The 27,479-nt window shown below is 37.1% G+C and overlaps 4 protein-coding genes, 1 long non-coding RNA gene and 1 pseudogene across 5 annotated transcripts; 2 read left to right on the top strand and 4 right to left on the bottom strand.

Moving 5' to 3' along the window:
• Nucleotides 1-1,990: 1,990 nt before the first annotated feature.
• LOC122333132 lies at nucleotides 1,991-4,554 on the bottom strand (annotated as a pseudogene).
• An 877-nt stretch (nucleotides 4,555-5,431) lies between these two features.
• LOC122333142 lies at nucleotides 5,432-6,393 on the bottom strand. The gene is made up of 3 exons (XR_006248590.1): nucleotides 6,150-6,393; nucleotides 5,601-5,712; nucleotides 5,432-5,459 (listed from the first exon to the last, which is right to left on the bottom strand). It is a non-coding gene; the product is annotated as an uncharacterized LOC122333142 (long non-coding RNA).
• A 1,340-nt stretch (nucleotides 6,394-7,733) lies between these two features.
• On the top strand, nucleotides 7,734-10,964 carry LOC122333133 (oocyte zinc finger protein XlCOF15-like). Its single transcript, XM_043230636.1, has 3 exons — nucleotides 7,734-7,909; nucleotides 9,980-10,229; nucleotides 10,502-10,964. The coding sequence occupies exons 1-3, from the start codon at nucleotides 7,831-7,833 to the stop codon at nucleotides 10,962-10,964; spliced, it is 792 nt and encodes a 263-aa protein (XP_043086571.1). The 5' UTR covers nucleotides 7,734-7,830.
• Nucleotides 10,965-16,764: 5,800 nt separating this feature from the next.
• On the bottom strand, nucleotides 16,765-18,001 carry LOC122333140 (gastrula zinc finger protein XlCGF8.2DB-like). The gene is made up of 2 exons (XM_043230646.1): nucleotides 17,862-18,001; nucleotides 16,765-17,562 (listed from the first exon to the last, which is right to left on the bottom strand). The coding sequence occupies exons 1-2, from the start codon at nucleotides 17,968-17,970 to the stop codon at nucleotides 16,889-16,891; spliced, it is 783 nt and encodes a 260-aa protein (XP_043086581.1). The 5' UTR covers nucleotides 17,971-18,001; the 3' UTR covers nucleotides 16,765-16,888.
• Nucleotides 18,002-20,937: 2,936 nt separating this feature from the next.
• LOC122333134 (gastrula zinc finger protein XlCGF8.2DB-like) lies at nucleotides 20,938-21,760 on the top strand (the record flags this gene model as incomplete). The annotated part of the gene is made up of 1 exon (XM_043230637.1): nucleotides 20,938-21,760. A coding segment is annotated over one exon (627 nt), but the record flags the coding sequence as incomplete, so codon positions are not given.
• Nucleotides 21,761-23,130: 1,370 nt separating this feature from the next.
• LOC122333135 lies at nucleotides 23,131-27,047 on the bottom strand. Its single transcript, XM_043230638.1, has 4 exons — nucleotides 26,837-27,047; nucleotides 25,319-25,636; nucleotides 24,908-25,234; nucleotides 23,131-23,276 (listed from the first exon to the last, which is right to left on the bottom strand). Exons 1-4 carry the CDS (start codon nucleotides 26,895-26,897, stop codon nucleotides 23,131-23,133), a joined length of 852 nt encoding a protein of 283 aa, XP_043086573.1. The 5' UTR covers nucleotides 26,898-27,047.
• Between the last annotated feature and the right edge of the window lie 432 nt (nucleotides 27,048-27,479).

The raw sequence follows: 27,479 nt of genomic DNA on the forward strand, positions 1-27,479 counted from the left end.
TAGTCTTATCTTAAGTGTGTATAGATCTATGGGAACTAATACAATTATTCTAGAATGAGGATATTACGTCTAGGATATTATTCAGTCTGTATACCGGCTGGTGTGAGACTCAATGTGTTATAGGAATACGATTTATGAGATTAAATACAATTAAAGAGCAAAGTAGAGTAATCAATAATAATTTCAACAAAAAATTTGAGGTCATAAAAAATTATGACCTTAAAGTCCTCTCTTCATTATTCTACATTTTACAACTTGATTTTAAGATCGACTAAAGCCAAAAGCTTTAATTTTTACAAATATTTTTTCAGAGCACAGTGATTAAAGTGCACTACAGGAATGGATTATATTAAATAATCAAACTACACTTTTTGGGAGGTGGAAATATCCATTAAGAAGAAAACGGAGGAAATGCAAGAGAAAGAAAAGAAATAGGGTAATGAAAGATAAGTCAGTAAAAAACATGAGGAAGATACTTTGAGGAAGAGAAGTCAGTTTGGCAACAACAAATAAAGTCTTTGAGTCTGTGTGGAGAAATGTGTCTTACCTGTAGGTGTGGAAGACTGAAGATCTTTAATCGATAGTCGAAAGTGACTCCAGACAAGGATGATATTTCACAGAAAACAAAACCTTAAAATAGTAATAAATCACACGCATAAAAAAGAAAAAAATTGAGAGAGCAGCAGCTGCCAGGTTTAGATTTACTTTCACTTCAGTTAATGCTGCACTTTGTTACTGTGAGAGGAGGCTCTGATTGGTGCTCCGTCTTGAAGATGTTAAAGATCAACTCTTTTATTCACATTATTGTTATTCACATAAATTAAACAGTAATTCAAGCAAGCAAATAAATGCACAATGTAAAATGAATTCTAACAGTAGCATACTGTTTTCTGTTAACACCATAATATATAGCGATGATACAATGCATTCTGGGTGTATCTGTTGTTTTCCTACTATTGCATAATACAGTAAATTATTAATGTTGAGAGTCAACACTCAGAAACTGTCACCGAATCACACTTTACAACCTCATTCACTCCATGAGTTTATTATAGTGGACTTGAACAGACAAAACATCTTCAAAGACATCTTTTTCGTTAACACCTGAACAGCTGATACTAGCCACTTATTCTATTCTATTCATATTCTATTCTATTCTATTCTATTCTATTCTAATTCTATTCTAATTTAATTCAGTTTTTCTATTCTATCTCAGTTACACATACTGCGCTAGGCTAACTGAGACTTTGTCGTGAGCATCTCGTTGGTCTCTCGCTGGTCGGATTGCTTCTGTTGTTCTCCTCGAATAAAAGCATCTGCTAAATAATGAAATGTAAATGTTAATGAATAAGCTCTTTGCTAATCTCACTGACGTCCTGACGAACATCTACATAAGTTATCAATGGTAATTACAGAGATTTATATGATGATATCGTAAAGTCGACATTATGGGGGTTAATGTTTCATTTCGTTGGACTCTTGACCCATGACGCTTTCTGTTTGTTTCTCTGGTTGCTGCAATGTGTGCAAGACACAATAATCTAATGCATAGGGTATCCTTTGTACGCTGTACATTTTAGGACATCTTCAGACCTCAATCATAAACTGAAAAAGCGTCATGTCTTAGACTGAAAAGTTGAGCCACTAGACAAAACTCCATCATGACTCAGATTTGAAAGGCTTCGGATCTTAGGAAAAATGACGTTAGCTGCCAGGTCTCGTACAATTAAACATCAGGTGAATTAAGACAGATTTGTGAACAATATTTGAGACAAATAGGCCCTTTGTCTGAGTTCAGCTCATAAAAAAATGTGTTGCGTTTACGATTTACAATAAAATACATTTTCATATAAAACATCAACATCTCAACCTCTCTAATTCTTAATAAGATTGTTTTTGTTTCCTTTCGACAGTCAGTCTGGCTCAGTAATGTGGGAATTCTTGTGGATTAGTTTAATCTTCATCTGAGGCTGGGGCCAATGTACAGCTGTTACACTGTTCAACCCAAATAACAGCTAGCAGCACTGATGAAACTATTGATAAAACACATCATTATAAATGTAGAACATAAATATTTATATAATGTCTCAGTATAGTGTCTGAGGTTAGCACTCTCTGCTCATGGTGCATCAGCGGTGATCATAATAATTTAACAGTGAGATTAGTGTGTTGCATATAAAACCACACAATTTTAGCATTTCAGGTAAATACAAAGCCTGCCCAATTGCTGCTCAAACTTGTGTTCACGTACGGGAAAATACACATTTTTTTGGCAGGGTTCCCCTGATGAACGTTGCATTCCAAGAGCTAAAAACTGTTAAAAAGCCCAGTTGTAACCCATAACTGTTGTACATCACAGCTATGAGGACAGTAGGGCCTGTAGATAGGCAGCACCTGTTATTTAATAAACAGCATCAAATCCTTTGATTTTCCATCATATGTATTCTAGTATAACTAGTTTAAATTTTATATTTAAAAATTTCCCAGTTAGCATCAGCTAGCCAGTTAGCATCAGGTAACAAAACATTTCAAATAGGCTAATATAATTTTGTAATACATAATCATCAAATATGCTCTTTAAACTTTAGTCTGAATTGTTTTATTTGATTTTCTATCCTCTTTTCTTCCTCTTCTTTTTAACATTTTTACAATTTTTCATAGTGCCTTGAGTGTTTTTGATGCTCTTGAAGCATCTCTGTGATCTCCAGAACATGCTGCAGTTTTCTTTCTGTCGACTTGTGAAATTCTTCTGCTTGTTTTCTGGCTTCATCTTGATGTTTCCTCATCATGTCTTTTTTATCCTTCTCATGTTTCTGTTGCTGTTGTTGCAGCCTATCTTTCATGACCTGAATTTCTTTTTCTTTCTCTTGCATTATTTCCTCCGTTTTCTTCTTAATGGATATCTCCGCCTCCTCAAACATGCTGTTAGTGAAATATCGACCCTGATTAGCATGTTTCACCTCTTCTATGATGCTTATCAGTTGAATCACTTGAGTTTTGTCGTGTTTTTCTCTGTTATTGAAAACCAGGAATCTATTTCCACAATCTCTGATCAGTTTCTTGAGTTGTGCAGACTTACTTCTCTTCACGTAATCCTCTATGGACTCGTTCTCAAGTTCATCTCCTCTAGTGAAGAGTACGATGCTGAACTGAGCAGCTTTTGGACCGAAGATCTTCTTTATCAGATCAATAGTGTCCACCTTCTCTTTGGTGAATTTTCCCAAACTCAACACAATGACAAACACGTGAGGTCCAGGTGACGACAGTGAAACGCATCTCATTATTTCTTCCGCCACTTGTTCGTTTTTCAGTGATGTGTCAAACAGTCCTGGAGTATCAACCACAGCTAATGATCGACCATCCACTTCACCAAGTCTCTTTTCACAAGCAGTCGTCACTGAATCTGGGCTCATTCGGCTGTGAAATTCATTTCTTCCCAGAATAGTGTTTCCTGTTGCACTCTTCCCGCTTCCTGTACTCCCGATCAACACAATCCTCAAACACTCCAGATCATCTGCTCCACCTTCAGCGCCTGAACAGAACGACAAAAGTTAGTGAACGCAGAATTTCACAAAGAAAGCATGCACCTAGAGAGGAAAATAAACTGGAAAAGCCTTCAAAGAAAGAAGAATATGCCTCCGCGGTTGATGTTTTTGGGGATACTCCTACCTACTTCTGCCTGTTTTTTACTTTTATAGTGTTTATGTGTTTTTGTATTCAGTTTTTGCATTAAATACATGTGTTTATACAGTATTTATAAAATCACTTATACTTGTAAAATACAAAGAATGAAATATGTTTCATATAACACATAAGACAAACAATTGAAAACAATGGGGTAGTGTAGCACTGAACAAATACAGTCGTCCTTTGTGCAAATTAAACTTTTACTCTTTCTTTCTATGCACTTTCCAAATTGCTTAAATGAGAGCGAGAGCAACTACTTCATGAAGATGTCACACACCACAAAAATGAATATATTCACCTTCAGGCTGACCTTGACCTTGTAGCTCTTTGATTTTATTTTCCATGTCTTTTTTGAGCTGTTCCTCCAGTTCCTGTCTGACTCTGTTCTCTTGCGTTCACATACATCTGAAGTGAATAGGGTTCAGTTTTCATGTTCTCTATATAATCCAGTAGATCTGGGATCTGTCTTGAGTTTTCAGGTTCATTTAAGCCCATCACTTTGTACTGACCTTCACAACAACTGATTAACTTCCGAAATTCTGGGTTGGATTCAACAAAATCAGTAATTTTTTATTAATAACGAGCTCTGTTGTGAAAAGCACCATGAAATGGTCTCTGGAACAAAACATCTTCTGATCTTCTCTATTTCTGCTCTCTCGTCATTATTAGTGGAACAGCAGGAACAATGAGGAGGAAAACGTGAACTCCAGGATGACAGAGAGATACACAGCTGAGCTGCCTGACGCTTCACTTCTCTTCTGAGAGCCGAGTAAGAGCTGGAAGCTCCAGCAGATTGAGCACACGTCCATGTATCTTCTCCTCTCTCTTCACACACTCTTCACTGAGAGCTCTCTGACGTGAGCGTTTTTATCTTTTCCTGTAAAAGTCTGGACACTGAGACCTTGTGGGTGCTATCACATCCACACAGCACGAGATTCAGCTTCTGCTTTCCAGAGGAATTCAGCGACCCTGAGAAGCACATTTAGAGACGTCAGGCACAGTTTAAGATTTAGTTGATGATCGCTTCCCAAAAACAACACATCTCTGCAGATTACAAAAAGCTATACCAGTCATTTCTGAGCCTGTGATGTTTTACAAAAGGTTTTCTGTGTTAGTTTAGTGGTAGGTTTAGACTTAAGGGATCAAATATTGAGTATAAAATAATTAAATCTATAGATGTCCCCATAAAACATTTCTGGTGGAATATTTTTAGAGACTCTCCAAGGCATTTTTATGGAAGATTTTAAAGCTCAGGATATTCATTAATGGAGAGTTTGAGACTGTGTGTGTGTGTGTGTGTGTGTGTGGTATTTATCACATTATGGGACCAAATGTCTCCACAAGGATATGAATACCAATAAATGTTGTTTTTAGGTCTCCATGAGGAAACAAACTTATAAAACATACAGCATTTAATTTTTGAGAATGTAAAAACGTGAGTAGTTTCTGTAAGAAGACAATCACACATACAGTCTGTACAGAATAAAACATTACACCATAAAACATGGAAACACAATGTGTGTGTGTATGTGTGCTGTTTTTGTCATTTCTGTAATCAGACAGTCATTGTAAACTAGTCACAAGGCCGCTTGTAGTTGGTCTCTGTCATTTTGAGTAGTTCTTGTAAGGAATGTTGTCAATCAGAAATCAGCACAAAACAAAATGAATGAGATATTATTAATAATCATCATCATCATAAACATAATAATAATACTCACTTTGTGATTGGTTTATCTCTACTTGAGTCAGTTTACTAAAACTGGAACGTAATCCTTGAGAGGGGAGCAATTGATATCATCCACAGTTAAGCCTCTTGTCACTTTATTGAACTGTGCTTTATAGAGTTTCATAGAGTTACGTGTCTTTATTAATTAGATATAAATATTTGGTCAATGGTTGAAGTCAGTGTTTACCCAGAAATGGATTGTTTGTTGTTTCAGCAGTCCTTAACCTCAAAAAGTTCTGGTTTCTGTTTCTCCAGGATCTTCTCATCGTTCTCCAGTAGTGGCTGGTCTCCTTTCCTTCCTGGATGAGTCCAAAACAATTATGTTTTAGTTTGGCCTCTCAAAATAAACAAAGAAATAAAATAATATAAAAACAAAAGAGCACAATCTGCAAAGCGATTGGTCTTTCAGGAGTGTGTGTCTGCTGCGGAGGCTTTCAAATGAAAGAGAAACTATAAATGCAATACGCAAAAAACACATTTCAGGAGACTCACGTCATGTTTTGACATTTGAAAACTACAAACCACAGTTTAAAGACCTTTAAAAGGTCGAAACATATGGCAAGCTAGAAACCCCCCTCTTTTATTTATTCTTGCCATCTTAATAAGAACCAAGAAAGTAAGTGTAATCCGGCGAAGATATTTCCTCTCCTTGACACAACAGTACTGTAATGAATCCATATGAACGGTTTGCACTTATTTGAAAGCTTATGGTCGTATTATGTGTTAACATACTCACCGGGTTGTCTGGGTAATCGGCCAGAATCATCCATCTTCACCCAATTCTACCTCAGTAAATCACTTCAGGTAGCAAGAAACTATGTTGCGAGCTATAAAAAGCTGTGATGTCCTCACAGAGGAAAAACTCAGAAACTGGTTGGACTTGATGAGGCATACATTCCATGCAGCTTCCTGCTTTACGATCAACAGAGCTGTGTGATCTGTTTAGACGACTGCCACAAAAATCACAGTGGCTTTATATATTAGCATTTATTTTGTCAGAGACAGATTACACAGAACTGGAAATGAGGAACAGGAAGGGATTGTATCGGTACTCGGAAGATTTCTGAGGGAACTGGTGGTCAGGCTGCAAACTTTCGCAAAAGAACATAAGAGTATTGACCAGAGAAGGCCACCAGAACGTATTTCAGATTAACTGAATGGTATATTGCACACCTGAATATATCACTGTGTCTCTGTGGATAGATTTTGCCCAAATGATGGAATCCAATGGCATCAATCAATCAATCAATCACTTTTATTTATACAGCACTTTTAACAATACAGATTGTGTCAAGCACTGAACAGTATCAAATAGAAGAATAGATTCATAATAATGTATAATGACAAGATTAAACACTTAATTTTTTATTCAATGTTCTCTGTAATGAAATCAACAATAATCGCTAGAAGTTAAGTGTCCCCAACTAAGCAAAAACCAGAGGCGACGGTGGCAAGGAATGGAGAAAAACCCTTGGGAGAAACCAGACTCAGGCATGTAGGTCTTTAAATCTAGCATCCCATAATTTAACAATCTGTAGGGTATCAGAGAGAATCAGACATCAATTCTGATCTGAACACTGAAAAATGAGGAGCTGAAATTCCACAAAGAGGCCCAGGACCGGACAACAACGCCATAAATCTGCCCACGATACCATGATCAAAGCAGATCTTCTTTCACAAACCAGCAACATTACCACAAAAAACAACACTTATTGATCATCCCAACTCAGGAAGGAGTTCTGGAGCAGAAGTTAAAGACACAGAGCATCACGAGCATCACACGATATAAACCCACAGGCTAAAGACCGGTTGCCTCCTCCAGACTGAATTCCTCATGAGACCTTTTATCTAGGGATTGTCACGATCTGGATTCTTGTTGTTGTTTTCATGTCCCACGTGCTCTGTGATCTACTTTCTGTCTTATTGTGTTCAGGTGTTTTGAGTTAATTAAGTCGTTTAGTTTGTGTGACATTTCTCGATGGTATTTTATATTAAATGTTTACCATGAAATAGGTCACCTTTAACAACATCCAGCCCTACACAGTGCGCAAGTTTCAGTCAGTCAGAGGAAAAAATCACATTTTTAAAAATCATTTTGATGATGGTTTGTAATACAGAAATGATTTTATGAATCATTGCTACGGTTATGGTTGTAGCATCTCCGTGGCTGCTGCTGTGATAGACAAAAGATGACGCACCATTTTAAGCCCTGGAGGCTTGGAGGAGAAGAACATCCACGCGCCTTTTTATTTCCCTCCTCTCCAGTCCAGAAGATGGCGCTAACAAGTGTTTTAACACCATTAAACATCAGATGAAGAAGATTAGGTTCACTGAGCTCTTTTTTGCTCGTGATGCTGGTTTGAAGTAAACAGGAATATCTGGAGGAGAATCATCTGAACTGATCTTCTGCTGTGAAGATGATGTTTATTAAAGAGGAGAGTGAGGAGGACACGAGTGAACCAGAAACATGGAGAATAAAACACGAGGAACAGGGAGGTTAGTGTTTATTCTCGGTACATTCACAGATCCAAATGTAAAAACAGGACCTTAACTGCTATTAAAAAACGTTGAATCAATGTGGACACATGTCTGAATCTACACAAAGCAGATGTATGTATTAGACTTTATTAAAATATAAAACTTCTGTGAGAGCGTTTTAGATAGAATTTGTTTGGGTAGAAGTATTTTAAATGAAGTCCCTATAGAACTGTGGTTATTCTCAACCATGTGAAGGTCTCAGTACGCTATTATTTTTTTCATTTAGTGCATTTCGCTGAAAATCGGTAACAGTTTTGTAGCAGGTTTGCAAACAGACTTTCACTGTAAGATATAGATGTAAACTTGTTTTTGTTCTATTTCGATAACATTATTAACAATCTTCAAGAACATGTCAACTTATTCTAACCCTACCAGTCTACTAATACTCTAACACTATAATGGAAGGGACCATCAAAATAAAGTCAAACCGGGATTTCTGATTTGTCATTTATTCAAAATAAGACGGATTTTACTTGTCCCATTTGTGTGTGTATCGGTTAATAAAACCAGGACCAAACTCAACATAACTCCTGATATAAGGTTATTTATATTGTTTATATTGTGATTAATCGGGTTGTGTTTCATATCGTAACAGTACCGATATCACCGCCGCTTTAAAGCGCCCTGTGTGTTTTACTTTCGCTTTATATTTGCATCACCAAGCAATTGTTTGCTTTTAGTTCGTTTGAGTTTTTCCCTCCGTCCCTCACTTTTAAATAGCCTACTTTTAAAAAGAAGCATGCGCATATTACTTTCACGGCAATTCGACGTCAAAATACAATGTAGAACATGGGACTTTTATTAACAAAAAATACGCCATGCTATAGCTATGCCTAATAGGAAATAACAAATAAAAACATGTATGCTTTGAACCGAACACTAAAATATATATGTATTTTTATTATTATTAAAAAATCTAAACAATGGTTAAATTATATACTGAAAGCGATCAACGAAAAATCCCAGTTTACCTGGACACTTAGAACCTTCGTTTTAGTTTACATTTAATTACAGTTAATTAATTTGCATTCATTAACATATATCAGTTACATTTTCTCCTGTTGGTTTTGATGAAAGCATTTCGTGAGAGTGCAGAGAGTGCTGCATACATTCATGTGATGGGAATACATCTAGTTCATCTAGACAGCTGTTGTGGTAAAAAACATGTTTAACATAATGCTTGCTATGCAAATATCTCAGCAGACGCCATCTTCGAACAGACAGCTCAAATCAGAGTATAAAATGGATATTTAATTATATGTGTTAATTAGATGTGCAACAGCATTCAAGTACTCGAGTGTTCGGTTCAAAGCGTAGACCTGAGAAGAGAAAGAAGCATGAATATTTCTAACAGAAGGACAGCATTTAACGATCTCGGTTCACGCCGTGTCTAACGCCCTTCAGCCGTAATTTCTTCAGGATACAGCACGTCTTCTCGATATTGCTTGCATAACAAAACACACCATCTTTAGTATTACTTTATCTAAAATTGGGTTAACAGTGAGCTTACATATCCCTTATATAAAGCTTGAAGCTTGAAGTATCGGCCGATCAGCATGAAGAGATTTAAAACAAAGTCAAAAACCTTTAAAACAAAGTCCTTTAAGACTTATTGCATCTGCTTATATCTGCAGGTTCTCTGTAGACAGATGTAAATTCATGCAGATTAGACGCATGCTTTTAAATCGATTTAACTGAAAGGCTAGCCCTTGAGACGTGACGCTTCATTTCAAGGGGGTCTTAAATGCATGCACACACAAATGACAACCTTTGTAGCTGTTTTGTTTTGATTTTTAATGTTTAAAATGTTTAATTTGCTTGTTTTCTATGCTGGTTCACTAACCCGCTTTGTCTGTTTTCTTAATTGAAGTTTTCCTTGCCGTAAATCGTAGCGTTTCCTTGCAGAATGACATCAGCATCTACTGGCCTGTCATAATAGTGCTTTTAGTCATTTTTCTGGATCTCTGTTATTCCTTTATTTTCCTAATTTTCCCATTGATTTTCATCGCTTTGATGATTTCATTTTAGGCCTCATGAAAGTGAAAGAAGAAGGACAAGATCTGAACGAGGTGGAGGAGGAACATCAGGATGTCAGTGGAGAAACTACTGAGGTCAAAAGGCCTTTCAGCTGCTCTCGGTGTGGAAAGGTGTACAAACATAAAAGAAGCCTTAATAAACACATGAGAATTCATAGCGAGGAAAAGCCATTCGTCTGCTCTCAGTGCGGAAACACGTTCAAGCGTGAGAGGAGGCTTCATGAAACACATGAGAATTCATGGTGAGAAAAGGCCTATCTGTCTGCTCTCAGTGCGGAAAGCTTTCACGTGTAACAAAACCTTAAAGATCACTTGTTAATTCACGCCGGGATAAAACCTTTCAGCTGCTCTGAGTGCGGGAAGAGATTTACGCAAAAAGTGCATCTTGAGAATCATCTGGTAACTCACTCTTCAGAGAAGCCTTTCAGCTGCTCTCGGTGCGGAAGCACTTTCACTCGTAAAGCGAGCTTAGCCATCAGCACATGTTAATTCATAATGAAATAAAGCCTTTCAGCTGCTCTCAGTGTGAAAAGAGTTTCACGCAGAAAGTACACCTTGACAATCATTTAGTGACACACTCCTCAGAAAAGCCTTTCAGCTGCTCTCAGTGCGGGAAGAGTTTCACACGCAAAGCTAGTCTTGAGAAGCACGTGTTGATTCACGCCGGGATAAAGCCCTTCAGCTGCTCGGAGTGTGGGAAGAGTTTCGTATGTAAAGAAATCCTGAGGAATCACATGGTAGTTCATACTGGGATAAAACCTTTCAGCTGCTCTCAGTGTGGAAAGACTTTCACGCAGAAAGGACACCTTAAGGATCATCTGGTAACTCACTCTTCGGAAAACCCTTTCACTTGCTCTCAGTGCGGGAAGAGTTTCACGTGTAAAGGATACCTTAAGACTCACATGTTAATTCATGCTGAAATAAAGCCTTTACCTGCTCTCAGTGTGGGAAGGGTTTCATATGCAGAGGAAACCTGAGGAATCACATGGTAGTTCATACCGGGAACAGGCCTTTCAGCTGCTCTGACTGTGGAAAGAGCTTTACACAGAAAGGACACCTTAAAGTTCATGCTGCCAAAACACATTTATTTTTAAACAAGTGATTTCTTTCCTCTGACGACTGAAACTTGCGCACCGTGTAGGGCTGGATGTTGTTAAAGGTGACCTATTTCATGGTAAACATTTAATATAAAATACCATCGAGAAATGCTCCTCGTGATACTTCTTCTGGAGGTGCAACTGGATATCTTCACAATAACTAAATGGCTTCCTGATTCTCAGACGATTAATTTTGTTTTCAACACGCATCTTCACATACCAAATCATTTTACCTCATGTTATAAATGATATCACTGCTCTTTCTTATTATTTCATGCTATGTTCAGTTGTCTTACTCACACGACGGAAGGTTAAAGCTTTTTACAAACCGTTATCCGTTACTGAGAGAACATCCTATTTACAATTTCCTGTGAAGCTTTCAATTGCCTAATAAATGATATTTACTGCACGCGTGAATGACACTGCTGCTTTGTCTGTTAGGAACTCTTGATTGAGTCTGATGTATGAATGTTTTGTTGTTTTAGATATAATTGTTGGATAATCTGTCATTGATGACATCCTCGTTTTTTTAAGCCTACCTGAAGAAAATAGTTTAAAGGTGCCATTGAATGCATTGAAATGGATGGATAGGCTAAGCAACCAGTTGAGGATAATCAGGAGTGTTAAAATAGGCTCATTCTCCAAGTCCCCCAGAGTTAATAAGATGAGTTTTACGTTTTTGAATCTCCGGGTCTGGTGATAGATCTTTCTCAGCATAGATCATTGGATCTGATTAGAGCAGTAGCCTTGCGCTCAATAATAACCAAAGAGTTTCAAGTTGTTTCCTATTTAAAACGTGACCCTTCTGTAATTATATTGTTTACTAAGACAAGCAGAATATTAAAAGTGTTTAAAATCTGGCTCCTCCTACAATAATTACATAATCAGCGAAGCTCCTCCCACAGAAATGTATCAATAAATCCATCAGGAAGAGCTGAAATCATCAGAGATCGGTAAAGAGGACAGCGAGAAGATCTCACGAGCTACAGAATCAAACACACAGAAGATACTGAAGAACAAACAGGGCGGTGTCTGTTTCATTCTTCATTAATAATGCAGGTGGTTGTAGAGCTTCGAATAGATTTTAATTTGTTGTAACATGAAAAACCTTTACCTGGACAGGGGTTAAATACTGTGAAGACACCAAAAGATTAAAATCTTTATGACTCCATGCAATTTTGTTTGCCCTTATATAAGTATTACAGACAAAACTGTACTAAACTAAAACTAAAAGGTGCAGATTTTTCTATTTTGAAAGTCAAAGATGCTCATAGTTGATGCCAAATCTGTCAAATATTTGACTAATAACTTATCCTCACTCCCAAATACACATATGGAAAATTAAACATTTATATTTTGTTAATATAACTGACCCTTTTAAAGGCCAGTGGAGACTCATGATAAGTGCGGGTGTAAGATATCCAGGGTTAGACTTACTTTACAATTTGGATCATATTTATAAGATGCCATGAGTCCTGATAATTTGAAATTATTATTTTTTCATTTCTGAAAGGCTGTCAAATTATAATGCAACGCCCCATTTATTTTCCCCGCTGTATTTGGTGTGCGCGGTGAAGAATATTTGATTTAATATTTTGATCTTTCTTGGTTTTCTTCCTGACTTGATGTATGCTGGAAAACGAAAGTAAAACATCAAAGAGCTCGTCTTCTCACAGAGTGAGTAACCCATTCTCGAGTCATCGATGTCAACCGGTTCAGCACCAGGTCGTGGACAGCGCCTGGAAACGTCGCGCGTAAGAAGGTTTGCTTTAATCATCCGGGGAACACGCCTAGAACAGCTACACCTCGACTTGAGGCACACCTTTAGAGTCTCCGTAGAGCGCTAAGAGACAACGTTATCGGAAACGTATGATCTCCCTCTTCAGTCTCCAGTCCAGCGGGTGGCGCTTAAAACACTTACTGTTTACCATTAAACCTCAGAGGAAGAAGTTCAGTTTCACCTCGCTCTGTTGTTTTGTCATGATGATGCGTTAAAAAAAATACCGTTTTTGATCAGGTCAGTTAATACCTCTAATAATCTCAACTTCAAGTCTTGATGCAAGCAGGAGTATCATCTGAGCTGAGATCTGCTGCTGTGAAGATTGTGTTTACTGAAGGGGAGGGTGAAGAGAACATGAAAGAACCAAAACCCTGGAGAATAAAACGAGAGGAACGAGGAGGTTGGTGTTAATCCCTTTAATCCAGCCAATGGACGTTCAGTTAGTTTAGATTTATTAATCCAGCCGTACAAATCAACAAGATGTGCATTCAAAGAACTGAATTAGCCAGATCCGGATTAGGGGGATAACATCATCCTGGATGTGTGATTTGATCTCGGGTGTAATAAGCGATGCTCGAAGGATAAGCCCCTGAAGATGCCATGCTTGATGGAGAGCGCGCCAAGTCTCGATCAGAGGCGCGTTTCCCAAAAGCATCGCGAGCTTGTATCGAACTCTATTAGTGACGACGAACCTTGCGACCAATCTTCACCTCAGATGAATTGACCTACACGTGATACGGGGCAGACATGCGCAGTGAAAACCAACCGTGCATCGCTTTTGTTTGTTCAGTGATTGATTGTTGCCTTCATTCATTCATTCATTCAGACGCAGGCCTGTGGATTAAAATATTAATTCTGTACATAAAATGCACATTCGTGTACATAAAAATACATTTGTGTGATTTCAACGTGATCTCATGATAATTGTTGTGCATTTTACAAAATGTTGTTTAATAAAATGTCAATTTAATTACGTTTTTACAGGTATTTGCGTTTTATAGACAATATAAAGGTGGCGGGTTTGGGTTGAGGGGCTAAAATTAAAAGGCTTATTGATGAAATGATAGAAATTCATATATGCTATATAAATAGTATAATTTAAAAAGTGTATGGTTGTTTTCCTGCATATTTCACACAATTGCGTCTTATATTTTATATAAAACGGGTAGTTTTCAAGTTAGGTTCAGGGTCTCAAAAATTAAAATCCAGGGACATATAATTGATATATATTAAAAAATGGTTACACTGTTATATCTACATTTATCTGCTTTCTATGAGTGATTAGAAATTAACAATTGTTTACTTTTATTTTAGAGCATATTGAAGAAAATGAGGAAAATGAATTGAGTGACGTTGAGGAGAAAAATCATGCGAAACCTGGAGAAAAACCTTTGAGTTTGTCTCAAATGAAACAGAAAGATTTAATAAAGCGCAAACAAGAAATCTTTCACCTGCACCCAGTGTGGAAAGAGTTTCACGCGCAAAACAAGTCTCTCGAGCGCCACATGAGAGTTCATACCGGAGAGAAACCGTTCGCTTGTGATCAGTGCGGAAGACTTTCACGCAGTCGTCGCAGACCGTAAGGTTCACATGAACATGCACACCGGGAGAAACCGCACGAGTGTTCACACTGCGACAAGAGATTCAGTCGGTCAGGAGACCTGAAAACACACGCAGACGATCCACACACCGAGAGAAACTGTACTGTGCGATCGATGCGACAAAACATTTTCGAGGCCTTCAAACCTGAGAGCACACCTGACGGTTCACACAAAGGAGAAGCCGCATTCGTGTTACTCCTGTGGAAAGACTTTTTCGTGTCTACAGAATTTGAAGGTGCATCAGAAAAACGCACGCTGGTGTGAAAGAGTACATGTGCTTTGAGTGCGAGAAGACGTTTACTTCGCAAACAGTTTAAAGCTGCACCGAGGATCCACACCGAGAGAAACCGCACACGTGTTCCCACTGCGACAAGAGATTCAGCCTGTCGTCAAATCTGAAAACGCACGAGAGGATCCACACCGGAGAGAAACCCTACGAGTGTTCACACTGCGACCTGAGATTCAGTCTGTCAGCGACTCTGAAATCACACGAGAGGATCCACACCGGAGAGAAACCGTGATCAGTGCGCTGAATGTGGGAAGCGCTTTAATCAGTCCTCTTCTTTACACAGACATACCAAAAGCAATCACAGTAGGTAGATCGCCTTCAGATGAGCGCCCTCAACAAACAATGCATTAAATCGATAAAATATCTGGATAAATCTGTCCAAACCAGACATTACAAGTTTGTCATCTTCATCGGGAGCTTCGACTCTTGAGGTTCAGATCAACACAAAAATGTTCCTCCCAAAGAACAATGTCAGGAAGTTAAGTCTTATATTTCATTTTGCTTCTTGATATAATATACTTTTGCTTTCTTAGGAGTTTTTATATTATGATCAAAAGTCCACTTGTTTATTGCAGAAAGATCGTCTTTTCAGCCTGGTGCAATAAATCGCTTTCTCTTATGTTAAAGAATTAGTTCACCCCAAATAAAAATTCTTTCATTAATTACTCATCCTTGCGTCTTTCCAAACCTGTAAGACCTTCTCTAAGTTCATCTTCAGAACACAAATTAAGATATTAATGATGAAATCTGAGAGATACCTGACCCTCCATAGACAAGAAACACAACCGAAATGTTCAGAAACGTCGATTGAACGCTGGTGAAAAAAATTCATGTGACATTAGTAGTAGCTCAACTTGCAATCCTACAAACGATTACTCAACCGCTCATAAATCATAGATCTGGCTTAAAAGCAAGAGCGTTTAATAATGGATTCCAGTGCAGTTTGCAAACATTTCCAATTTGGAAGAACAACACTCAACACTGGCATCTGTCGATTTTTTGAGCACGGTCTCATGAAAATGTGTTGAAATTGCACCCCAAACAAAACCCTGAGGTATTGATATGCAAAAATGGACTTTGGTGTTCATATGAGACAAACATGTTTGGCGTGTATCTGATACACAGTTTTTGGATACATATGATACATATCTACCCTCAACCCTGACCCTGCCTGCCATGTAGCATACATTTTGGCGTATCACTACCATGAGTTTTCATTTTATTTGCTGTACTATTTATGCACACTAAATCTACCAATAACATTTTAACCAGTAACAAATAATATTGGGTACAGAAATCAATATGTATAATGTTGGTTGGTTAACTTCATTTATCACATAAATACAGTCAAATTGGGCTAATTGCTAGTTTTGCTGCTATAATTCAGGAAACCGTTCATTTTTAACATGTGATGTGTAATGTTGTCAGACATGTTTTTTTTCCATCTGAAATGAGCTACCATTTATATTTGGAAATGATTCATATAATGCATCATCAATCAAGGAAAACATGCACAGCCCTTGTGTTTGTCTTGTGCAGAATGAGAAGGATAACCTGCACCTTTCACCAAGAAGTCTTGTCTGCATATGGCTAAAAAAAACGTATGTTTACAGCGAATGCACCAATAAATGTAGTTTTATATGTAATATTTAGTTTTAATCATGTGAGCGAACATCAAAAAAGATCACGCAACAGAAACGCTTTCGCTCTCTTTCTCGCCGTTGAGTAACTTGTGCATTGGTTTACTCATATCTGACCAAACAGTGATGTCTGTGACAAAGGGAGGTATATTCACTCGACGAGCTTGTGCTCAATCCACTCTAGAACTTTTAACTAGTACTGGAGCTCAGTATCGGGCAATCCTGCTAATAACCTACGCCTAAATGTAATGTACTTTGTATTTTCTGTAGTACTTAAAGTTTACAGTCTCATGAGAATATCTTGTCGCTTCACAGAAGACGGGTCAAAATTGTTGTTTAGCGTTCTACTATTAAGAGATTTTAAACAAAGTGTGCTCTAGACTTTTTATTAAGACCCTAAAGAATCACATCAACTTGTAGAAAACTGGCATCCAATGTAACCTTTAACCTGAGAGTCTCAAGGTGTCCAAACTGAGCGCTAGTGAAAGTCTTTTTCACGAAGAGTGAGTTACCAAATGTTTCTTAAGTTTTCCTTTGTGTATAAAAGTCTTTCCCAACCTAGAGCAGGTGAAAGGCCTTTTCCCAGCGTGAATTAACATATGATTCTTCAGGTTTCCTTTACATATGAAACTCTTTCCACACTGATCGCAAGAGAAGGGCTTTATTTCAGAGTGCAGAAACATGTGAGTCTTGAGGTATCCTTTGCTCATGAAACTCTTCCTGCACTGAGAGCAGCTGAAGGGCTTTTCTGAAGAGTGAGTTACCAAATGATTCTCAAGATTGCCTTTCTGCGTGAAACTCTTTCCACAATCAGGGCAGCCGAAAGGCTTTTTCCCAGCGTGAATTAACATGTGCTTCCGAAGGCTTTCTTTACGAGTGAAAGTGTTTCCGCACTGAGAGCAGCTGAAAGGTTTTTCTGAAGAGTGAGTTACTAAATGATTCTCAAGATGTACTTTCTGCGTGAAACTCTTTCCACACTGAGAGCAGCTGAAAGGTTTTATCCCAGCGTGAATTAACATGTGATCTTTAAGGTTTTTGTTACACGTGAAAGCTTTTCCACACTGAGAGCAGCTAAAAGGCTTTTGGAAATTTCTGCAAATCGCTGATTTTTCTCCATTGGCATCATGATCCTTCTCCTCCACATCACTCAGACTTTCTTCTTTTAGGCCTAAAATTAAATCATTAAAACTATGAAAATTCAATTTGTGTACAGATGAAAACAATGGATGGATATTTACTGCTGATCACAGAACGAGCTTTACTGGCAAAATGTGCATGACATTCACGATTAATTGAGTTTGGTTAGTTGTGCAGCCCTAATTGAGAGCTCCAGCAATCAGGATTTGTTCTTTGATCCCTTTCTGTAATGCACACACACACACACACACACACACACACTTAACAAATACATTCTGACTGAAAGGTTCACAGATAGTCAATAAAGATGATTAAAAAATAAACAACAACCTTCATGTTCCTCCTGTTTTATTCTCCTGGGTTCAGACTGCTCGTGTTTTATTCTCCATGTTTCTGGTTCTCTCATGTTCTCCTCACTCTCTTCTTTAACAAACATCATCTTCACAGCAGCAGATGATTCTCCTCCAGATATTCCTGCTTGCTTCAAAACTCAGTCACGACTATCGTTGACCTCACCCAAAAACTGTATTTCGCTATTTACAGAAACCTCACCACAAAACAACAGAGAGCACAGTGAAACTAATCTTCTTCCTCTGAGGTTTAATGGTGATTGATAAACAAACGCATGTGTTTTAGCGCCACCCTCTGGACTGGAGACGGAAGAGGAGAGAATCTCCACAAATAAATGAAAGATAATTATAGACTAGTCTTAGTGAGGATTGGTAGACAAACGTGTATGAATATGATATGAAATTAAATTTGCATGCACAAGAGAAAATTTGTAAAGATGTAAAGGTTGCAAGCGCAAGAAACTAAGAAACTGTATTTTATTGTTACTCTTAGGATGAGCGGGCTATCTGGTAAAATGGGATAAATAAGATTGTAGCATGATATCTTCTTACATTTTTACAGAAACATTACACATCCAGTAAAAATAACATATAAAAACGTTATATTTTATAAGTTGTGCTCCTTTAGAGTGGACTACCAGTTGAAATTTTATAACCTGCTTACACATCTGAGCGGATGTTAAACTTTATAATTAATATTATGTGACAGGGATCAACACTATGGTCTCAGAGTGAAACCCTTTGTTCCCTTTGCCAGTAGAACTACTTGAATGTCTCTGTTTATGTTAACATTCGATTGTATATTTAGAAATTTCAGTATTGGCTCTGATTACTTTCATGTGACTAATCGAGCTATTACCTCTATGAAAATAGTGTGTCAATAATGTAAAACAAGTAGAATAAATCAATTTTCAGTTAGAGATATTTCAATATTGAATTCAGTGATGCCATTTTCCAGCTTGGTTCAATTTAAATAGTACCCCTATCAAATGAAACACTATAGAAAGCAGACAGGAGCCAAAAGTCCATCGATGATCTAATGGAGAATAGATTTTTGTTTTTAAATATAACTTTTCCCAAGGTTATTACTCATTGCAGGGTCATAATAACATAATAATAATTATTATTAATAAGTGTCTCTGACTGAGCAAGCCAGAGGCGACGTGTGGTAAGGAACCAAAACCTTGTCTGTGACAGAATGGAGAAAAAAAAACATTGGGAGAAACCAGGCTCAGCTGGGGACCTGTTCTCCTCATTAACAGTTACACTTTTGGAGACAGAGACAACTATTACACTCTACAGAAATGAGATGGACACATTTATTTCAGTATGTTTCAACAATTGTGAAGTAACACATTTGATCTGTCAAAAGTGAGAGACATCAAAAGAGAAGAGATGGGTTTTTGAGCATAAATTGTATTTACTTGATGATATAAAGGCAAAGGGTTCCTTTGTTGTTGTTGTTAAGTAACTTAAGCTGATCCTTCAGTCTCCAGTCCAGCGGGTGGCGCTAAATACATGCGGTTCTTTGCCAAACACCATTAAACCTCAGAAGAAGAAGAAGACCAGTCTCACCGTGTGATCTCTTTTCTATGTAGGATGACGTAATACAAGCTAATAGAAATGTTTTTTTAATAAATACATATATATATATATTTTTGGAATCTCGCCAATAAATACCCATGATATTTTCATCCTCAAAGTCGTGACGAAGTTTTGAAGCAAGCAGGAATAGGAGGAGAATCATCTTCTGCTGTGAAGATGGTGTTTGTTAAAGAGGAGAGGAGGAGAACATGAGAGAACCAGAAACATGGAGAATAAAACAAGAGGAACCAGAAATATTGAGAATAAAACACGAGGAACCAGAAAGATGGAGAATAAAACACGAGGAACAAGGAGGTTGGTGTCTATTTTTTGTTTGTCTTTAATGACTTTTTGTGGTAACAAAGCTTTAGAAATAAAAACAGTGGTTGTTTTTTAAGAGTGTGGGGCACTGATATTTGGAGTCTTTGATTATTATATCACTACAAAAAGCTCTGCAATTGACTGAGTGACATTACTGGTGGGTTATCAATCTGGTCTGTGGAGGAAACACTGGGTTTCTTTATTTTAGAGCCATACAAAATCAAAGATGAGTATATGTGTTTTTTACAGTAGAGGCCATAAAAGTGATGAAAATAGTACATTTGTGTTTATTGCTGTAAATTATAGATTATATCACTTTTTCTAATTTTCATTTCAGCATGATAAATACTAAAATTAATAACTTTATTGATATGTTTTATTATTTTGTGAGAAAAAAAATGACCGAAGGGTGACTTCCTAAATACTACTTTCAATCACTTCTAAGTTCACTTCAGGTGCAGAAAACTTATTTTCTGTCATTAGAAGCTACAAGCAGACCTTAATATAATATAATTTGCCGGATTTCGATTTGTGTGTAAAGAACAGAAAACTTCTAGAAAGGCTAATTTGTTTTGTTACTCAGCATTCTGGCAAGATAAAATGCTTAATCTTAGTAAATTTTATGAATAATACGTGTTGCTATAAGTCGCCTGCTTCTGCCCTAACTTGACTTCCGGTAGACGTCCCAATAGAATCAATAACAACATCTAAGTCCTTCTAGAGTAGATCATTTAGAGTAGACAACCAAATACACACTTGATTACCTAAATTACATATTTCCTGTATTTCACGTTTTTTTTTCTTATTTTAAGAACTTACAGCAGAACACATTGGCACAATATGTTTAACAAACTACTTTACATTTAACCAACCAATTACATGGAATTATTTACACTGGAAAGTTTTCTGCAGGTCTTGGCAAAAACATTGCAGTTCGTATCAAGAACATGATGCATGATGGGATACGCTTATCACTGTAAAAGTGGTGTCTACTTAACCAAATGTTAGCTTTTTCCATGTCACAGCTGATTCTTAATTATTTATTTTAGGGCTGATGAAAGTGAAGGAAGAAAGACAAGATCTAGATGAAGTGGAGGAGGAACATCACAATGTGGATGAAGAAAAGTCAGAGAGTTGCCGCTGCTCAAATAACAGACGTCAAAAGGCCTTTCAGCTGCTCTCAGTGTGGATACTGCAAGCACGGACAGAGAAGAAGCCTTATTAAACACATGAGAATTCATACGGGGGAAAAACCTTTCAGCTGCTCTCAATGCGGAAACACTTTCACGTGTAAGAAAAACCTGAAGAATCACATGTTAATTCACGCCGGGATAAAGCCTTTTACCTGCTCTCAGTGTGGGAAGAGTTTTACCAGGAAAAGTCAACTTAAGGATCACATGCATATCCACTCTTCAGAAAAACCTTTCAGCTGCTCTCAGTGCGGAAAGAGTTTCACGCGTAAAACAAACCTTAAGACTCACATGTTAATTCACGATGGAATAAAGCCTTTCAGCTGCTCTGAGTGTGGAAAGACTTTCACTCAGAAAGGACACCTTAAGGATCATCTGGTAACTCACTCTTCAGAAAAGCCTTTCAGCTGCTCTCAGTGCGGAAGCACCTTCACTCGTAAAGCGGACCTTAAGAAGCACATGTTAATTCATAACGGAATAAAGCCTTTTACCTGCTCTCAGTGTGGGAAGAGTTTCACACAGAAAGTAAGCCTGATGAAACACATGAGAATTCACAGCAGGGGAAAGCGTTATAGCTGCTCTCAGTGAAGAACGAACACCTTACGTATCACGTTAATTCATGCTGGAATAAAATGTTCACGTGCTGTCCGTGTGTATGGAGTTTACATTCATTCATTTTGCAGATGCTTTTATCTAAGTGACTTACAATTTACAAAGCTATAAAACAATGTAATATGTTCTGTTTACATACAACACACTAATAAATATACCATGTACGTTAAAATGTGCATATTCTTTTTCTGTACTTTTCCCAGTTTTACCTAGCGCTGAAATCCAGCTGAGAACACGTGAGGGCCCGAATTGATTGCATCTGGGCCCGGCAGTGTCATCCTTAAAACAACACGCCATCGCTTAATTGTGCAAAAACACGCTGAAATTGTATTTTCAAGTCAATTTTATTTATTCATTTATTACAGTTAATTTTTTTTTTCAATGTGTACATTAAATCATCTAATGTTTTAACATTTTGATATTTTATAAGCATACATGTGAAAAATATATATATATATTTAGTTTTTTTTCTTACGCTTAAGGTATTGATGGTTCAGAAGCAGGAAAACATATGTTTATAGTGACAATAAATGCAATATTAATTCAATGAAATAATGCCAAAGTATTCAGCTCATATTTCATGTATTTCATATAGATGTATCTGCATTGAAATGATCAAACAATAATAAACGCATCAAAATACATCTGTAAATATGTCATGATAACCAATAGACTTGTCTGGCATAATCAGCTAATGGACTATTATAACATTTAAACCCTTCCGTGAAAAATTGTATGCAATAACTAGTTAAGTTAGAAAAGTACTATGTATTTGAATTATTTTAAAAATAATAATGGTCATTAAAGACCACCTGTCACGCTCTAAAGATATTACATTTAAAAATAGGCAGTACAGTATAAACATATTCCTGAAAGCTGTATGCAAATCTCCATAATATTATTATTATTGACATGAAGACGAATCTTGGTGTAATCTGGCCGGTTATTCGTACATCACTGTTTCTTTGTGCTGCAGTTTCTTCCTCCCTGCAAAATAATTAATCACAAAAGCATTGACTGAGCTCCTATGATTGCAGAACATCAACGCTTTACGTGAATCATCTGAAAACTCACCAGCTCTTCTCTCACAGACGATCTGAAGAAGAATCACAGTAGGAGCAGCAAACACTGCAAACTCTGCAATAATCACAATCACTGCAGGAAAGATGTGAAAAGAGAGGAAGATGAGGTTGAAGTCAGGGTTGCAAAGCTATGAATGATTATGTATTGAAATAGTATCAATTATGTATATGCATGTATTTCCCTAGAAGCCCCTTTGTGGCCAGATAATGAAGGGGAGGGATTTTGCTTCAGAGAGTCAAAGCTGGAAGAAATCTCTGGAGAAAAAATTTACACACAGATACTGATTCTAGAAGACACCACTGGAGGATGGGTTTGAGGTAAGATTCACCATATTACAGAAACTTCATCTTTATACCAGTCAAGACTCAAGTATATCGTTATCAGCTACAGATAACAGACTATGCATATCCAAAGCCACGGACTCCATCTCACCGACAAATCAGATTAAAGATCTAATTATCAGATTACATGTAGATGAAAATAAGGCTTGTGAAAATAAGGAGTGTGAGAGATGATGAACCTCGTAAGAGCTACTTCTGGAGTTTGTCTTGAAGTCGCCTCAGAGTTTGAGCTGGTGACTTGAATCTGTGTTGTTGAATCTGGAGCTGGAAGATGAACGCTCAGATCCATCCGAGGTCTGGCAGGTCACTTTAAAATGTGTTTTTGTTACATATTACAAAAATGCATGGTTTAAAATGATTTTGCAGTGTATTTTGTTAAATTACAAAAATTGTGTAACAATCTAAGTACATTGCAGTATTTAAGGTAAGGACCATCCTAACATTGATGTCTTGTATTTATATACGCCTAGATAAAAAGGGGTGGAGTGAATGCATTTATAATAATTATAGATGCATGAATAATGGTATGAGATTATAACATTTTGAACATAGCAATAGTAAATTATCGAATTTTTTTAAATTATGAAACTAAATCTACCAGTAGGCGTGGAAAATCCCTGTTTTAATTAAAGAGTTATTTAAAGATTTAATTTATTCAAAAAGTAATTGGGTCATTCTCTCAGCTGATTCGTTTCAAAACGTGGTCAAATGTTGCTTGCAGACCTATGACCCTTAATTCTGACGCAAATTTATTTTGAAGATGGTGGTTATTTGCATTATGTGCAATAGCAATAGATGCTACTTAACCACAGATGTTTTACACTAAATGTAAATAGCTATTAATTTTATGTACACTATGTAGAAAAAGTAGAATTTACTGCCGTCATGCTAACATTCAGAAAAACAGCACTGTCCTTCCTTGACTGATATTGCTCAACGATAACTCTGACAACCGTTGAGATCCAAGTGCAAGCTTTATCGGAGCACAGCATGGTCAAACAGTCAAAGTTCAAACACCAGCAAACAGTAATATCCAGCGTAATGCAAAACAAGTAATGGTCGGGGCAGGCAGCAAAAGAATCACAAAACACAAGAGAGGGCAATCCAAAGTAACAAGGCAAAACCATACTTTCTGTCTCCTGTTTGGCCTGACCCAGCAGAAGAAGAAGCAGAGGAGAGAGCTAGATGTAACGCTAATTCAATTATTTTGTATTTCATTTCTCCCCGACCCTGGCTGGGCGCGTCATAATACTGTAGAACATTAACATGTTCCACCAACCGTGTTTACTTTGGTAGTAGGTGAGGGCATTCTATGCCACACTTATATAGACAGAACACTTGTGAAGTAAGGCTAAAAGCTTATTTAATTGACTTAAGTGATGCTTATGCTTGCCGCTGTCTTTAAAGTTGATTTTGTGCTGTGGACTGGACTCTGCTGTCATTGAAACTGCTTGAGCTACAACAATCATATTTTATTTAGTAAACAAAATAACACTAAACTAGCATGTCTAACAGATACTCTTCATAACTGAAGTTAAGTGACGTGTGGAATGTGTTCTGCATTTGTTATGATTATTATGCCGCAGGAACCTTTTTTAGTATTGTGGAAGTACCCACTTTTGGCGTGTAAAAAACCTGTAAACATATTTACTCCACAAACTTTGAAAACAGCAATAACAGCATTTACCTGTTCTCTGCAGTGTTGTGTTCTTGTCAATTTATTTTTTGGTTTCTTAGCCCAAATTCTTTTTTTCACTTGAAATCGACATCTGGAAGTATATGCGTGAGATAGCCCCTAATGTTTTTCAGGGACACGTTGAGGGTTTGGTTCCTTTGTTCAAGTGTCTGAGCACTGATTATTTACTCCCCATTGATTAATGAGCTTGTTTTCTCACCTGATCTCCTGACAGTGAATGTGACTGAGGTCTTGACTTGATCTCTGTGAGTAACTTCACATCTCCACTCTCTGTAGAGATCTTCATTCAGGAGTGTTGTATTCAGACTGATTATACAGTGATCTGATGAAAATAATATCTGATCTCTGTAGTCTGATCTCTTCAGTTTAACACCAGCCTGATTCACCCAGAACACCTCAATTCTCTCAGAACTGATCCAATCATCACAAGAGTCTCTAGTATATGAATATAAATAAAGCTGACAGAAGAGAGTCACAGAGTCTGCACTGATCTCAGTCTGTGAGGATGACGAAGATGATGAAGACACTGAAACATAAAATATCACACTTTTCAGTCATCATAAGAGTTTAAATGAAGAATTTCAAATTGATCGTATAATAATAAACTTACCCTGAAGAACATGCAGATAAACAAGAGCATCAGCTCCATGTTGTTTTATTCCATTCACATATTGTCTGCAGATGTAAAGTCCAGAATCTTCTTCTGTGATGTTCTTGATGTTCAGAGAGCAGTCAGACCTCAGACTCAGTCTCTCATGTCTCTCTGTGTCTTTCTTCTTTATCCCTAAACCGATCAGTTCAACTCCTTCTGAATATCTGTTATAATAGATCCATGTAGTTGATGTACAGTTATGAAGAGTATTTTTACAGGTCAGACTGACATTTTCACCAGAACTGATGAACACATGATCATCCACTCCACTGATACCTGAAATACAATATGAGTGATCATGTAAGGGAAACAGGTAGATTTTGCTCCAATGAAACTAATCTCAGAATCTCAGCTGATGATACATTATTAGTTGATTAATCTGCAACAAACCTATTTATAGACATTAATATCCAAAACAGTAAAACTGTTTATTTCATGGTAACAAGATCGGCAGTTTTAGACTCTTCTCAATGCCCTTTTATATATTGGGTCTCAGTGTACTTTCCTTTCAGCATCTTCATTTTTAAGGCCTCATATAATTTGGTTCCAGATATAATGGAATTTCAAAATGGCTCCAGAATAAAGTTGTTAAATCTGTGGTCAAAAATAAACTTAATTTAGCTTATTTATGTTGCTGCTTTTAAAGAGGAATGTCCGAACAACAAATAATGTTGAAACCAGACATGTATTTCATGTTTCCTTTGTATTAAAACAACTGCATTGGAACATGCTTGTCTGAGTGACATACATTTTTTTCCAGGAGTCTGTATAACTCAAAGTATTAAAGACACTCCAATATGACTTTAGTTTCTTGTTGTTAATAAACCTTTCTTTTGAAATCTTAATTTTAAAGGCCCTACATTGTTCAGTCTCAGATTTATGGGGATCTCAATGAGACTTTTCAGTGGTGGAAAACCAATCGTTAGTCACTTTGTAATCAGCTGATACTGATTTAATTTAAAGAACTATGTCTAATTAAGAAATATTGCTTAAATTAGAATAGTATGTTGTTTTCCTCTGTCAAAACATTTGCTTAAAAGTGTTAAAAGTGGACTGAAATGGTCAAGTAGAGGCACATTTCCTTGCTCTATGTACTCTTACAAAGATCGCTGAAGCCTGCAGATTTGACACAAAATAACAATGTTGTTGCGTCTTTCTGAAGTCGGTTTTAACCCAAATTTAATATTTTGCCACATGTATCCATCTTCTAAAGAAATATTAGTAAAATAAAAAATGTGAAGAGATATTTGATTGATTTGACACGGAATGACCTGAAGGGAAAGTCTTGGTTCTGCTCACATTATCATTGTCTGATTCCCTCTAACATGCTACAGTTATGTTCTGTATTAATGTATGAAGCTTCATAAACAACGCCCGTGACAGTGGTCTCATGTCGATGAGTTCTCAAATTAAAACAGTATTTATTTTTACTGAGCTCTTTAAAGGAGTTCAAAAAGCGTGTAGAAATGTGCTTACCTGTGAGAAGTGAAGAGAGAAAGATGAGTCCCAGCAGACACAGATCACACTTATCAGACATCTTCTCTCTCTTGACCGTCTTTCCAGATCCTCAGCAGCTTCTACAGTGGAGATCTTGAGACTGATGCAGAATTCAACCTTCTTAAAGAAAGGAGAACTACCAACAGACTTTGTTCCCATCAGTCTATTCTGGGTTCAGTGATCTCTGATTTATTTTCATCAGTTTTCGGTGAGATCACAGCTCCGAAAAAACCACAGGAAACATGTCATGTCACACTTAGCACAAAACCTGACCTCCTCGAGCCACCTGCCTGGATTAAAACTAGACGAAAGGTTTCACGAAGAATATATGGACTTAAACAGAGCTTAGAAGGAGCAATAAAGACTTGTCTTCTTCAGACTGAAAAGACTGATTGGTAAATACAAAATAAATCAGATTTCCACACACAAAAAATTATCTAATAACCCAATAATAGTAAACTAAATGGTAACACTTTACTCGATGGCCTCTGAGAGGTGAATCATGGGCTGATGCGTGAATGCTTTAACAGAGTTTACTCATTTACTGCTCAGCCGAAGATAGTGGTGAAAGACTCCCCCCACAGCCCAAACACACACACACACACACACACACACACACACA

This window comes from Puntigrus tetrazona, unplaced genomic scaffold, assembly GCF_018831695.1.
Source record: "Puntigrus tetrazona isolate hp1 unplaced genomic scaffold, ASM1883169v1 S000000181, whole genome shotgun sequence".
In the NCBI taxonomy this organism is placed as follows: Eukaryota; Metazoa; Chordata; class Actinopteri; order Cypriniformes; family Cyprinidae; genus Puntigrus; species Puntigrus tetrazona.

What these genes read in the sequence shown, in the direction of transcription:
- LOC122333133 (XM_043230636.1), top strand. Translation starts at nt 7,831, where the DNA reads ATGATGTTTATTAAAGAGGAGAGTGAGGAGGACACGAGTGAACCAGAA. An exon ending in AAAACACGAGGAACAGGGAG is followed by an intron (nt 7,910 to 9,979) that starts GTTAGTGTTTAT and finishes ATTTCATTTTAG; the next exon opens with GCCTCATGAAAGTGAAAGAA. An exon ending in GAAACACATGAGAATTCATG is followed by an intron (nt 10,230 to 10,501) that starts GTGAGAAAAGGC and finishes AAAGCCTTTCAG; the next exon opens with CTGCTCTCAGTGTGAAAAGA.
- LOC122333140 (XM_043230646.1), bottom strand. Translation starts at nt 17,970, where the DNA reads ATGATGTTTGTTAAAGAAGAGAGTGAGGAGAACATGAGAGAACCAGAA. An exon ending in AAAACAGGAGGAACATGAAG is followed by an intron (nt 17,563 to 17,861) that starts GTTGTTGTTTAT and finishes ATTTAATTTTAG; the next exon opens with GCCTAAAAGAAGAAAGTCTG.
- LOC122333135 (XM_043230638.1), bottom strand. Translation starts at nt 26,897, where the DNA reads ATGTCTGATAAGTGTGATCTGTGTCTGCTGGGACTCATCTTTCTCTCT. An exon ending in TCTCTCTTCACTTCTCACAG is followed by an intron (nt 25,637 to 26,836) that starts GTAAGCACATTT and finishes ATTGTATTTCAG; the next exon opens with GTATCAGTGGAGTGGATGAT. An exon ending in TTATCTGCATGTTCTTCAGG is followed by an intron (nt 25,235 to 25,318) that starts GTAAGTTTATTA and finishes TTTATGTTTCAG; the next exon opens with TGTCTTCATCATCTTCGTCA.